The 15,172-nt window shown below is 43.4% G+C and overlaps 1 protein-coding gene across 1 annotated transcript in view; it reads right to left on the bottom strand.

The window, feature by feature from the left end:
• Window positions 1-15,172, bottom strand: part of LOC138794189 (uncharacterized) — a 316,322-nt gene that overhangs the window by 103,748 nt on the left and 197,402 nt on the right. Inside the window, exon 79 of the mRNA XM_069972965.1 lies at window positions 14,805-14,886. Coding sequence (XP_069829066.1) covers window positions 14,805-14,886 — 82 coding nt within the window. The remainder of the gene's footprint in view (window positions 1-14,804; window positions 14,887-15,172) is intronic.

The raw sequence follows: 15,172 nt of genomic DNA, 5'->3' as shown, positions 1-15,172 counted from the left end.
GACTACTGCTCTTTAATGCCCTACATGCTGCTTATGCTGTTTTTTATGGTGCTAGGAGAACAAGACGGATGTGTGAGTGTGTGTGTTTGCGGTACAAAATGACTGTATAACACGCCCATACCATCACTAGCTAACATCACAATATTGTCACTGCATAACACCCCTATACCAATGTAGTTTCCCAGAGTGAGGTACACTGTCTTTTCAAACAAGCATAGGTTGATAGTATGAGAGAGAGTATCTTCACAGAACTTGCTGACAGTATTCTTCCAGGCCCTGGCCTGCCGCCAGGAACCTTGTGCGGGACTGCTTCTTCATTTCTTCTGAGTAGACACATCCTAGCCACGTCCGGCAAGAGCACCACGTGGAGGGGCTACCGTTGAGGACGGGACTAACCTATTCATGCTGGGGGACTTTTTCTCTGCTTCTGCTACCTCTGAAAGATTCTACAAGTAACTGAGATACCAAACGTTTCAGTAGCTAAGCTAAATGCAACGACCGAGTCTTCTACTGCAAGTTGCTAGTGTGTCCCTTGTGGGTCTCCCGGACAACTAGCTCTCCCATTAGGTGGGCCTGAACTCCCTGATCATGTGTCATTCAGTGGCCACACGGTAGTGTAGGTGGATGTGTTCTTCCCAAGAAGTCAAGATTTCTCCCCAAAAGCCCCAGCTGAAACGCTGCGTCTGAATAGGCCCCAGTCTGTAGCTGCAGCACCCCAGTCTGTAGCTGAGAACACTACAAGTATTACTTGTAAGATAGTGTTGTAGGGTAGGGTAAATACACTGTCCACTGAACTGCCCAATGAGCCATGCATGTAAAGTCCACCAGAGGGATATCTACAATAAGTCCCAAGCCCAACCTGCTTAAAGGAGAAGTCCAGCGAAAATTTTTATTAAAGTATTGTATTGGCCCCAAAAGTTATACAAATCATCAATTTACACTTATTATGGGAAATGCTTATAAAGTGCTTTTTTCCTTGCACTTACTACTCCATCAAGGCTTCACTTCGGGGATAAAATGGTGAGTGTCCCTCCAGTGCCCTGTGTCCCTCAGTGTCCCCCTGCCATCATCCTCTCCAGCAGCCACAGCCCACACAGCTCTGGGAGTCGGGTCGTGACATCACCATTTTATTCAGGAAATGAAGCCTTGATGCAGGGAAAAAAAGCACTTCATAAGCATTTCCTATAATAAGTGTATATTGGTAATTTGTATAACTTTTATGGGGCAGTACAATACTTTAATAAACTTTTATACACTTTTTTTTAAGCAAAGCATACTGTAAGTGCCTCATTCATACAAAAGAGACTTTTCACAAAAGCATCTACTGTATAAGATGGCCATGGAAGTGTATGCATATTAAGTTTGCTGGGAGGATTTTTAGCACTGCCAATTGACTAAAAGCAGCTGTCCGACAAGGCTTTCTTCACAATGCCTCTTTCACATATTTCTGCATTCCAGGCAGCTTTTTTTCTATATTCATTTCCAGGTTAACTGTTGCTTTAATGCTATATTGATTTATAATAAATGCACATGCTTCATATCATATATAGTTCAGGTGGATTTGACATATCAGTCAGCCTACGGCTATGAGCACATACTGTTCCACTAATATAAACCCTGCTCAACCAACAGTATAATTCTTATTCTATAAAAAACATTACTCTAAATTTAGAGCCTAATATGCCTTTTTTTTTTTTTTTTTTTAAGAAAATTTAGTAGTCAATTGTCAAGAAACCTATAAAATGCATACTGTGTCTATACTACTCCTTTAATTATTTTTTCTGACATCTTTCTTTAAACTTCATCAGCATATTTACAATATGCAGCTCAGTCTTAACTTTTTGAAGAACAATGTTGAAAAAGTCACGGTCTGAGGCTGGGTTCACACACAGTATATTTCAGGCAGTATTTGGTCCTTATGTCAGGTCCTCATTGCAACCAAAACCAGGAGTGAATTGAAGGCACAGAAAGGCTATGTCCACAATATGAGGACCCCAATACTGACTGAAATATACGTAGTGTGAACCCAGCCTTACACAACATAAACACATTGGGGGTTATTTATGAAAGGTGCACCCCTGGTGTATGCCAGGGAGAGGGCGTAGATTCGCCCCTTCTCCCTGGTGTATGCCAGCTGCATCTCCTGCTCCCCTGTGGGTGTGCAGGGGGGGGTGCGGCAAGGTGGGGAGGAGGCGTGGCTAAAACGGGTGTAGAATTGTGGGGGAAGGGCCGGCCAGGTTTACTAAAAGGTTAACTAAGGGCCCTATTTCACGGGACGATGATCGTTCGCATAATCGTTAACGATAAACGATCCAAACGACCAATATTGCGAAAGACCTGAAATCGTTGACCCATTTACATGGAACGATAATGGGTATTTATGACCGTACTTGCGGTCATCTTGTCATCGCTATTGCATTCGTCACTACTGCAAACGAATGAACAACGTCTTATTCAATGCGAATGATTTGCGAACGAGCAACGATAAAAATAGATCCAGGTCTTATTAAACGATTAACGATTTCTTGTTCGGTCGTTAATTGTTAACTGCTATTCAACCGAACGATTATCGCTTAGATTCGAAAGACTTAATGATAATCTGAACGATAATCGTCCCGTGGAATAGGGCCCTAAGACTGGCGTACGGGTGCTATACTAAATGGAGTACTCACATGAATAGTAAGGGCACCATGAACAAACAAGCGACCATATGTAAAAATGACTAAGGGCTATACACCTTTGCACACTATGGGGGACATTTATTAAGTCCGGCGTTTTTTACGCCGGACTTATAAATGCCTCCGCATCTCCGGCGCTACGGGGATTTATGTAGAGGCGGACTGCCTCCACATAAATCCCGTGCGCTCTGGTGTGCACAGCCGAAAACCTACGCCAGCTGAGGACTGGAGTAGGTTTTCGGCGTATCTTTTGGCGGAACGGATGGTAAATCGCGCGGACTCTGAGTCCGCGGCCTCCGTTCCGCCCCCTTCACACCCCCTCCCCGCCCCCCAGCGTACTCGGCGGAAAGTGCCGATTTGCGAATATTTTATTCGCAAATCGGCCATTTGCGAATAAAATAATGCGCAAATCGCCACTTTCCGCCGAAAATCATCCGTACGCCGGATGATACCTGTCCCCCATTGTTTTTATTCATCTGGTTCATGGATGCAAAATTAAGCAATAGTATTCCTTAAAAATGTCCAACCATTCAGCTGATATTTAGTGAGACATAAGAAAAGGCTCCCTATAACCTCTATAACAGGGTTATAGCATTGTTTTCAGTTTCTTTTATTGAAGGTTGTCTGCCCATACATTACATTATGAATTATTGGCACAATAGAATAGGTGATTTCATGAGCAGAGATGTACCATCCATCTAAGGCTGAGATGTCATCACAAAGTCAATAGATATAATCAAAGGGAACAAATAAGCCACATTATATACATCTGCAGGGCCACAATAACCCTGTAAATAATGCAATATATAGGTAAAAGACATTATATAAGCAATGCTTTTTATTTGTGCAATCCATACTTATTATGAAAAGCTGGAAAACCCTATTTTGATACTAATATCTAAAGAAGCACCATACAGCATTACATATACTGTCGCAAAAAGGGGGTCATTATTGGATTCAAGAAAAGGAGGATTGGTGACCATTTAAGACAGAGAGAGTATATGTAAATGGTCACTTATTATAAATATATTTTTTCTTCAAATCTGTATATTATTTTTCAGTATTAAAGCAATTACATAAGATATTTTGGCTTTTCATTTACACAATGAACAAAGTTAATAAGGTCAACAGTTTTCATAACAAAAAGGTAACAGTCCACATGAGAACAAAATATCTGCTATTCACTGATGATAATAGGTAGGTTATGTTTCGTAACAACCAGCGTCCTTTTGCATGTTTCGTAACAACGTGACGTGACAACGTCCTTCCCAAGGAAAAAATTTTGACAGGTCATCAGACATTTGTAAGGAAATACAGGATTTTATTGCAAATCACAATACAGCAGAAGCGTTTCAACCAAGTATAGTCTTTATCAAGCATCAAAGATCAAACTTGGTGTGCTGCATTATTTCGGTATGCAATAAAATCTCAAACCATTGCTGTTGGATTTCCGTACAAGTGCATTTCTAAACTTTGATTCTGTGGACTAATGTTCTATGTGCTGCTTGGACCGCTGTGTTACTGCTATGTTATAAGGCATGTCAAAAGAGACTTATGCAGTGGGCCTCACTGCTGAGACCCGCTGTGATATGAAGCTTCAGCCGAGGAGAGAGTGCAGCAGCAGTGCGATCCACTCCCCAGCTGCTCGCTAACTCTGACACTCAAGGCGACTCTGTACCCACAATCTGTCCCCCCCCCCCCCCCCAAACCACTTGTAACTTCGGATAGCTGCTTTAAATCTTAAGATCTGTCCTGGGGTCTGTTCGGCAGGTGATGCAGCTGTTGTCCTAACAAACAACTTTTAAACTTGCAGCCCTGTGTCAAACTTCCGTGGCCTAGAGTATCTGTGCCCTAACCTTGCAGGACCCCTCCGTCCCTCCTCCCCACCCTCTTCATCATCAGGAATGCCACTGGCAGGATTTTTCCTATTCCTCTGCAGTGAAAACTGCACGGGTGCCTTAATGATCCATCCAATGTGCAGTATTCACACAGCTGATGAATAGGAGACAATCTGCCTGGAGCATTCCTAATGATGAGGAGGGCGGGGAGGAGGGACAGAGAGGTTGTGCCAGCCTAATGCATAGACACTCTAGGCCACGCCAGTTTGACACAGGGCTACAAGTTTAAAAATTGTTTTTTAGGACAATAACTGCATCACCTGCCGAACGGACCACAGGACAGATCTTGGATTAAAAGCAGTGGTACAAGTGGTTTGTGGGGGTCAGATTGTGGGTGCAGAGTCACTTTAAGATTCATTACAGCCTATGAGGTAAAAGTGACGGAATTAGCAAGCAGATGGAGAGTGCATCGCACTGCCGCTACACTCTCTCCTTGGCTGTAGCTTGGTATCAAAAATATTTGTAATGACAAGTACTGTTTAAGGCTATGTTTACACTACGTGAATCTACGGCCGTTGTTTTCACTTGGCCGTAGAATTATAGACATACGGTCTAGTCGTGAAACTACGGCCGTTGTATAATTTTGCTTCCTAGCTTGTTTCTAAGTGGGCTGAAACAGTCATTTATTTGGATATCTGCGCCCAGCCCAATTAACCAGACAGAACATTTTTAATTTCGAAATCAAGTTTAATTTGGCTGAAATAATTATTCCGTGCGTGGCCACATTGAAATCCACGGCCGTAGTTGGAACATTACCGGCCGGAAATAAATGACATGTTCATTTTTCACAGAGCTGTGAATACAACGGCCGTTGTCTAATACGTAGTTCGTATATATTGCTGCCAAGGTATAAACCTCAAAACTACGGCCGTAATTTTGCGGTTCGGACTACGGCCGTATTTTTACGTAGTGTGAGCATGACCTAAAGGAGCAGACTTTTTGCTATTATGATGCTTTCATTGCTGAATATTCTTAAAGCGGTACTCCCATGGTAGAAAACTTTTTATAAGCTGATGCTCTAATAGAAAACAAACCTCTTCGGCTTACCTCTCTGTGCTCCCGTGATGTATGGCTGCAGCGTCTCCAATGAGACAGGACACCGCCGCAGCTGAGACAAGACTGTCTTGGAAGTGGTGGTGGCTGCAATCAGTGGGGACAGCAGGACACCAGGGGAGCATGGAAAGGTAAACCTAAGGATGTTATATTTTCTAGTAGGGCAGAAACATATAAAAAGTTTCTACTGCAGGAGTACCCCTTTAACAACAGTAAAGTGCACAATTACATTTGATATTTTCTATAAGAATAAGAAGAAATTATAATGAACTGGAAAGTGCACATTTAGTTGCTGTTCTCAGAACTATTCTAGCCCTGGAGGACAACTTGATCTTAACACATCCTCAGAAATGTCAATTATTCTCCAGTATATGCCTTTTTAACTACCCAGACATTTTTAAGGTACATTTACATATATAAAACCGATGTGACTTATTAAAGACCGAGGATTCAAGTGACTTAAAATGTTACAGACCAATTATTTAAGACTTTGTAAAATATGATTGAGAGTGGGCGAGAGAACGTATCTTCTATATCAGTGACACAGCAAACAAAAGTAAGAGCAGCAAAAAACTTTCCATTTTCAGGTCAAATCAGAACACTGACAAGATACATGTTTAGCCATGTTACAAGTCTGCAAACCAACTCTTCACACATTAGCAGCAGCACAAAACTTGTACACGCAAAGAGAATAGAGCATCATATTGTATATCTAAAAGCATCACAACTGTCATAAAGCATGGACCGTACACAGAGACTGACAAATATGTTGCTTTATAGTTAAAGTGACTCTGTACCTACAATCTGACCCCCCCAAAACCACTTGTACTTTCGGATAGCTGCTTTTAATCCAAGATCTGTCCTGGGGTCTGTTCGGCAGGTGATGCAGTTATTGTCCTAAAAAATACTTTTCAACTTGAAGCCCTGTGCCCAACAGGAGTATCTGTGCCCCAACTTTGCACCACCCCTCCGATCCTCCTCCCCACCCTCCTCATCATTAGGAATGCCACTGAAACATTTTCTCCATGCTGAACATTGCACAGGTCCTTAACGATCCAGTCCATGTGCCGGGCTGCCACAGGTGGGGAAAAGGAAGCAATCTGCCTGGTGCCTGGAGCATTCCTAATGATGAAGAGGATGGGAAGGAGGGACTGAGAGGTTGTGCAAAGTTAGGGCACAGATACTCCCGTTTGGCACAGGGCTGCCAGTTTAAGGCTGGGTTCACACTATGTATATTTGAGGCTGTATTTGGTCTCCATGTCAGGTCCTCATAGCAATTAAAACCAGGAGTGGATTGAAAACACAGAAAGGATCTGTTCACAAAATGTTGTAATTGAGTGGATGGCCGTCATATAACGGTAAATAACTTCCATTATTTCAATACAACAGCCGTTGTTTTAAAATAACAGCACATATTTGCCATTAAATGACGGCCATCCACTCAATTACAACATTAGGCCCCGTTCCCACTGAGGAAAGGTAGCGGAATTCCGCGACGGAATTGTCCGCCGCGGAATGCCGTTAGCCTCCCGCTCATAATGGGAGTCTATGGGAGGCGCGCGCTCCTGCTCTGTATGCGCTGAAGAATGAACATGTTCATTCTTCAGCGCGGCAAATATACACCCAGCCCAGCAAATATACTATGTTATACAGTGTATGCACAACTAAATACTGCTGTTAAGATGAAGGAAGTTCTGCAACAGACATATATTCCATATCCTTCAAAGTTCCCAGTCATTACATCTTTATGCTTACATTTTACACAGAATGCTACTGACAATGTTAATACCCTGTATTTATGTAATAGCCAGGGCCGTATCACTAGCTGCTGCTGCCCTAGGCACTAAATCTGCAGATGCCCCATTTTCACTCACCAATTAGCATCATGATTTTCTAGTTTCTGAACATCATATTGATATCTGATCAGTCTTAGGCCATGTTCCCACATTTACTGTACGTCACCACATGCAGCCGAAACCAGACCCTCATGTGGTAACCAATAGGTAACAGCACATAACTACTAAGGACAACCATACACCCCCCCTCCCCCCTCAAAAAGACGCCAGATTTACTGAAAGGGAGGTGGCAGACTAAAAAATAGAAATAAAAACAAAAAAAAAGTTGTTTCCTTCCCCTAGATTCGACTATTCGAACGAATATTCGATCCCATTATAGTCTATGGGAAAAATATTCGAGGCACTTGGAAATCCAAATTCGACCACTTGGAGGTAACCAAGTCCCCCATGAAACCTCCCTAAATGATGCCAACACCTCCGGAATGACACTGGGACATTAGGGGGAGCATGCCTGGGTGCAACCAACACCCCAAAATCGCAGTATAATGCCACTCTCCGCAGTTGCAAATGAAAAATATTTGCGAATGCTTTACGAATGTTTACGGCAATGTTCACACATTTCCTTCGTATTTCTTGCGCAGCGTTACATACAGTACATGATTCCAATGTGCGTCTGTAGAGCGTCACGTCATTCGCGCATATCACGCATCATGCTGTACGAACGTTACTGGAACAGTATGTATGACGTGCCTTTTACTAGGCTACGGGAACAATAGCTACACGTGCCTTTTACTAGGCTACTGGAACAATAGCTACACGTGCCTTTTACTGGGATACTAGAACAATAGGTATCACGTGCCTTTTACTGGGCAACTGGCACAATAGGTATCACTTGCCTTTTACTGGGCAATTGGCATAATAGGTATCACGTGACTTTTACTGGGGAACTGGCACAATAGGTATCACATGCCTTTTACTGGGCAACTGGCACAATAGGTATAACGTTTACGTGCCCTTTGTGGGCTAAACCAGGGACACTATAAGTCACTTGTACACACAGGGTACTGGAATGAATATAGCTGCTGATGCTGATGTTGCTGTTATATCATCTATGTCTTAGCACTGAGTGCTTTGGTTTCAAAGATGACTTTTTCGCTGGATCTTAGCCCTGAAAAGGACTTTTGGGTTCTGTAGTAATCCTGCCTAACCAAAATGCTACTAAAACCTATCTCTCCCTGCTCCAAGATCTCTCCCTGGCTGGGTTGAAAGCACATCTGTGATCGAGAGGCGGAAGTCAATTATTAAATATTCGAGGTCATGTGGTTCAGCCATCCAATGAGGGTAGACGCCGTTTTCGCGCTGCGTGTATACTCCCAGGGTCCCTTACCTCCTCCCTGCATGGTGATTGGATAAAAAAAGTGCCAACTGTGATGGGAGGGCTTTCGAATGTTTCCCTCATATTCGTCACACTACTCGATTGAATTTGAATCTTTCGAATTCCACAATATTCAATTGAATACCATCGCGATCGAATCGTATTCGCTCATCTCTAATCAGCAAGTGTGTACTGTATCAGTCACTAACAGGCCAAACATACCTTGGTCAGTTACCAGATTATGGCTTAGTACCTGCTATTCTGGACCCTTTTCCCTCATTCTTTATGTTGTTGACATCTCTATTTTATTAATTTTTAAATAATAAAGGAATTTTTTCGCATTAGGAAGTTCTTGTTTTACACTGTAGCACCGGCACTTCATGCTATTCACCGAAGCAGATGCAGTTCATAGGGAAAAGTCATCCAAACTGCTGTCACATCATAGCAAGTGGATGATGCCCCGAATGCAAATAGATCCTATATGAAACGACAGCGTATTTCACAAACACATTCCCCCGGGAGAAACGTGGTAAATACGTACAGCCCAACTAACTGCGGTAGGAACACTATTTTGTGTCTGTAATACAGTATGTGAATTATGTATTGATGAGACGATTTAAGGTGCTAATCTCTTTCATCCTCCAGCATGTTTACAGTCAGCTGTACCACTAATGTTCAATTAGAAACAGAATTTTTATTATCTCGAAATGCAGGTTTAAAATATGCATGGTAGGAAGGAGGGGGGAGGTGAACCTTGTCCTGAAATAACAGATTTTTTTTTTTACTTATAAAACAGCTATTTGCCAGGATTTCAAAAACCATCTGCTTTCAAAGACTACCTTCCTCCTTGTTTACCACAGGCTGTCTTGTCTGTTTTAACAACCTCCCGTGGGATTCTGTACACCTCATTATGCAAAACCACTGTATGTGTATTCACTCCGACACTTTCAGCTAATCTGCACACATAGCACCTTTTCTATTATACGCCATATCCTTGCGAGGATGCACTTTACAGCCACTAACCATATGCAGCCGTCTTCTTTCCTCAGACTCCAGTTCTCAAGTCCAAATATTCTACATGGGGCTCATTTAAAATTCTCCCTTTTGTGATCCAACTCCATAAAATATAAAAAAAAAATCTCCTAGTTGTACTGTGAGGATGTCATGTGCTCTAGAAAGCACTCCAAACCCAGATAAAACCTTTAAACAAGTCCCAGATGTTTATGACGCATACAGAAACAATATCTAATCTCTCCATCTGTAACTGGAAACGGGTATTGTTGCACTCCCGTCAGCTCCATTACTGGTGCTCTGGAATGTAGAAACTGAGGAGTCGCTCCAATCAGCGACACATTAAAGAAAAGCAAATCATAACCGCACAGATTACTATGGTCTATCTGTGTTCTCGGCGGACGCACCTGCATGAGCTAAGAACCAGAACAAGCTATGAAGGCTGGGGTGAAAGGCAGGCTACACTCATTCAAAATGCAGCCACGTTCATTACATATACGCATGAGGTTTATAAAAAGAAAAGAAAAAAAAAGAAAGAAAAGCACACTATGCAAGCAGAATCCATATCCAGCACATGAAGTCACAGCTTGGAACTGCAGCGGTTTATGTGTTGAAAATCAAAGTCATTAATACAAAGATGGCACTGGGCAAATATCTAAGGGGAGTTACACTCCTTTCCCTTCATCCCCTATACAGTATGTTAATGTTTTCCTTTTAACATGTGTTTCTAGGCAGACTTGCTGAGCCTGTGAGGTTGTGGCTCCCTGTTTTGCCCCTTGCATTAACAAGGCTACAATACTCTACAACGCTGCCAGGCCCTCCAGTGTTACTGAACAATGGGAGGAAGGGTGCAATGTCATCACAGGTGCACACACTGACATATGGCAGTGTGGTGATCATGAAGACTTCTGTTAGCATCTATCGGACAAACATTTCAGGCTCCACACTTTTCTATCCTCCTAACCACTATACAATACATCATCCATAGTGCCCAAACATCAATAATTCCCCCTGTTTGACACCCACACAGTAATTAGCCCCTTTTCTTCCTCCATGCTATAAATATCTCCCTTTTGCCCTGACACATAATGAGATCCCTTCTGTGCCTCCACACTATTATAATCCCCCCTCCTGTCTCCTTATGTAGTCCTAACTCCCGTGCCCCCATGTAGTCATAATACCCTTCTGTGTCTTCAGGTTGCCATAATGCCCTATTCTGTGTCCCATGTGGTTATAATCCACCCTTCTTTGCCTCATGTAGTTATAATCCTCCTCGTGTCCTCATGTAGTTCTAATCCACCATATTGTGCCCCATTTAGTCATAATTAGAGATGATCGAACAGGGCCGAGGTTCAGGTTCGAACGAACTCGAACCATTGGTATTTGGCTCTTGCTGCCTTCCCGTTCCTTGGGGAAGGTAGAGACAGCCCGAGTAATAGGCTGTATCCCTGTTTTCCAGGTGGTACTCGGGCTGTCTCCAACTTTCCCACGGAACGGGAAGGCAGCAAGAGCCAAATACTGATGGTTCGAGTTCGTACGAACCTGAACCTCTGCCCTGTTCGATCATCTCTAGTCATAATGCCCCCATCTCCTCATGTATTCATAATCCCCCTCCTGTGTCCTCATAATACTTCTTCCTGTGTCCTCATAATCCACTGAATGTGTCCTCAAAATCCCCCGAATGTGTCCTCGTAATTCTCCCTCCTGTGTCTTCAAAAACGCCCCACTGTGTCCTCAAAATCCCCCCCCCTGTGTCCTAATAATCCCCCTCCCCCTTGGCTTTATAACCCCCCTGAATGTGTCCTTATAATCCCCCTGAATGTGTTCCCCAAATCCCCCCAAATGTGTCCTCATAATTCCCCTTCCTGTGTCCTCATAATCCCTCTGCTGTGTCCTCCTGTAGTCCTCCTCCTGTGTCCTCATGATCCCCCTTCTGTTTCCCCCTGTAGTCCCCCTCCTGTGCCTCCCATCTCCTGGATAAGTGAAAAAAAAAAAAACACACTACTCACCTCACCAATCACTCCCACGCTAATGTTTCCCCCTGGATGCTTCCTGGTTCAGGCTGCTCACTGATCTCATGGAGCAGCCTGACTAGAAGAGAAGGGCACAGAGCAGAGAGCGGATCACTCCCTGCTCTGTGCCTCCTGTCAAATGTGTCTGACACAGCTGACAGCTGACTGTACTCCATAGAGTACAGAAGCGGTATACAGGGAGTCCTGTGTCAGACCAGAGTCCCTGTCTCTGTACACATATTCCATTGGGTGGTACGCTGTTAGCATAGCGTGCCGGAATATGCAGAGAGGAGCAAAGACATCAGACTGTTGCTGATCTCTCTGCTCCTATAGTGAGTGGGTGGTCATGCATATAATATATGCATGACAGGTCATTATGCAAGGGCAGCTGGTGGCACCCCCTCAAGGGCTGTATGACCTACTACTTGAGTCTTCACTTATGGCAGATGCAGCCCTGATTACCCCACTAATAAGGACTTGGATTAGGGTTTGCCACTCTGTGGCTGAAGGGCCATATTCCAATGCTGCACAGAGTGTTGTACAAGGTAACAACAAATAGCCACAAAGGTGCAAAGGAATTCTCATACTCAGGGGCATAATAAGAAACTTGAACTGGCTGGGCCCTATAGAATACTTTTGATTGCCCCCCCCCCTGGCTGACCACAAATTTGTCAAGTGTAGTCATAACCTTTTACATTTAATGGCAAGTGCTTGTCAAGAGAGCTTGCAGTTAAAGGGACATTTGCAGCACCCTAAAGGCTGCTCGGCCACCAGGTGCTGCAAATGATGATGGCTCAGGCCCAGTAGTAGCCACTATGGCGGTAGTTACGCCTCTGCTCATACCTCCCCTAAGTGACTGGTGCAAATCCAAATGGTGTGCACTGTGCATAGACAAGGCAGATTGTCAGTATCCCAGAGCAGCTCTAACAGTCTGTGGCAGTGATGGCAAACCTGCAGCACTCCAGCCGTTGCAAAACTACAATTTCCATCATGCCTGGACAACCAGAAATATGGCTCTGACTGCCTTGGTATGACGAGAATTGTAGTTTTGCAAGTGCAGGAGGGCCACGGATTCGCCATCAGTGCTTTGGGGTCACGATCAGTGTACAGCTGAAGAAATAATTCTGGGCCACATAAAAGAAACATGGCCTGGTCTGTAATCAGCCCAGGTCAGCATAATAGTAGGAATAAGCAGGGTCAGTAATCAGACAGATCAGTACACAGGTATCCTCAATATAAGAGGAGACAAGTATCAGTAATAGGGGCAGAGGATAAACAGAAGCAGGGTCCAAGTTCCGTTTAAACACACTGGCTCCAAAAGTTATTATTAGTTGTGTGACACATAACTAATTTTACGCTAATGTCTGGCCTAAAACATACAGCATGGCTGCATAATAAAGCAGAGAAATAGAAACGAACATATACAGATTTCACATGGGATTTCAGGATCTAATTAGTTAAAGCAGATTATTTTCATAAAAGCAAAAGCTTTAGAGTAAATGGTCCAAGCTTAGAGTGGCGGTCACGGTCCATCTGATGTATGGATATAAAAATCTAATGGACACATGTCTGCACATTGCCAGCCTTTATTATTTGCCAGAGCAGCTTTGTTCAGTCAAAGCCCTAGCATTTTCTCGGCTAGCTTATTCCTAAACACTGGGTAGTGTGTCTCCAGGGCAAATACAATGGCTCATTACATGGAATTGAGAAGTGGTCAGCAGCTGCACACAATTAACTCAGCTTGAGCCTGGTCTTCGAGCAGCATTTTCTACCATGTCTATAATTATATCCAAGATGTTCCTTTGAGTGACTGTATATCAGAAGTAATTTTCTATTTAAACCCTCTATGTGCCGAATCTCCTGGATAATTATTTATTTGGATGTAGTAGCTCAGATGTAAAATGTGCCAAATCTATGCTCCATGTTCTGGTGGTGAGTCAAAGATTAAAACGAGAGCTCCCAGAGAGAGAGATTCTTAAACGAGTTAAGTCTTATAAAACATGTATCCCTAGTCATCAGTTATCACCATACACAATTGTGACTATGGTCATTGATTATACTTTATTTTCAACTTTTGTATAACTGTAACTAATCTTGGAGTTTTCTGTACAGATCATAACTACCACAACATTTAATAAAATTAAGAAGGCGGCTCTGGCCGTACTTATGGTATCCCCTGCATGATAAATGTATGTCCCCCCTGTTAGAAGGACTAGGGAACTGGATGACACTGGATAAGTGATGCCCTGGAGCTGACACCCGCCCCGCTGTCCCTGCCTAATTGGCTCGACTGCCCTAGGTAGCAGTGGACAACTGGTCGACAGTCCCTAACCTATGCAGGTGCGACATTGAACAATGACAAGACAAACAAACACAAAAATATGCGGTCAGAGGTCTGGGTCGGCAACTAGTAGTCGGCGCGGTACAAGAACGTAATCCAAAGGGGTAGTCAAACAGTCAAAAGCCACATAGTCGGCAAGTGTAAACTCGGGTATGAGGCCCTATTGCAGGCAGGGAATACAGGTTTGGGAGGATACTTATGGGGCCTGTAGTCCCTGCCTCAGGTGTGATTGGGGAGACAGATTCATCGCCAGGACAAACACTTAGACCTGACTGGACGTGCCGGCCGCCAGTTATACAACATGCAGGACGTCTGTGCTGCTCAGCCAGGGGCAGGACGGCCCTGGCCGCACCAAGATTCAAGGACGATGAGGCAGCCTTAGCCACCCGGCTGGCGCATCCAAGGGGCCGGCCCGGACCCTGACACCCCCTGTGTTTGGGTGTACCAATGAGTATGCTTCCAAATGTGGATGGTTACACTACACATCCATATTCCTGTCCGTAGTTGTGAATCCGCAATTGCAGAGGGCATTACTGATGCTTACACATACAAATAATAACTAACATAAGAAATCAAATGTTCACTACTGCCTTTGTAGTGTTCTCAATTTATATGTACTGGTAATGATATAAAGACTTACCTGCAGTGTCCTTTACATCTTCAGTACCATCAGTTTCTTGAGCTGTCAATGGAGCCTCTTCATTGCAAATCTCACTTCTCATCTAAGGTCAACGGATTGAGAGAAGAAAGGAGAGAAGGTAATTAATTTTACATGCACGTAAGAATAGGGTAAGCTTCAGTAACTTTTCAGTAACAGTTATAACAATTTGTACTGTTACAGAAATATGTAAAAAAAAAAAAAAAAAAAAAACATAATTTCTCAGCCTATGTGCAACCTAAAACTATACTTTTGTATATGAAATTATTAAAACTGATTCCCACTATGGGAATGTGACGTCATTTAACAGGAAAAGGTTGGTTTCTATTCAGAATAATGATGGCCGGAAA

Source organism: Dendropsophus ebraccatus, chromosome 5 (assembly GCF_027789765.1).
Source record: "Dendropsophus ebraccatus isolate aDenEbr1 chromosome 5, aDenEbr1.pat, whole genome shotgun sequence".
Lineage (NCBI taxonomy): Eukaryota > Metazoa > Chordata > Amphibia > Anura > Hylidae > Dendropsophus > Dendropsophus ebraccatus.
The sequence above is the reverse complement of the archived record's forward strand: the minus strand, read 5'-3'. Positions and strand labels throughout refer to the sequence as shown.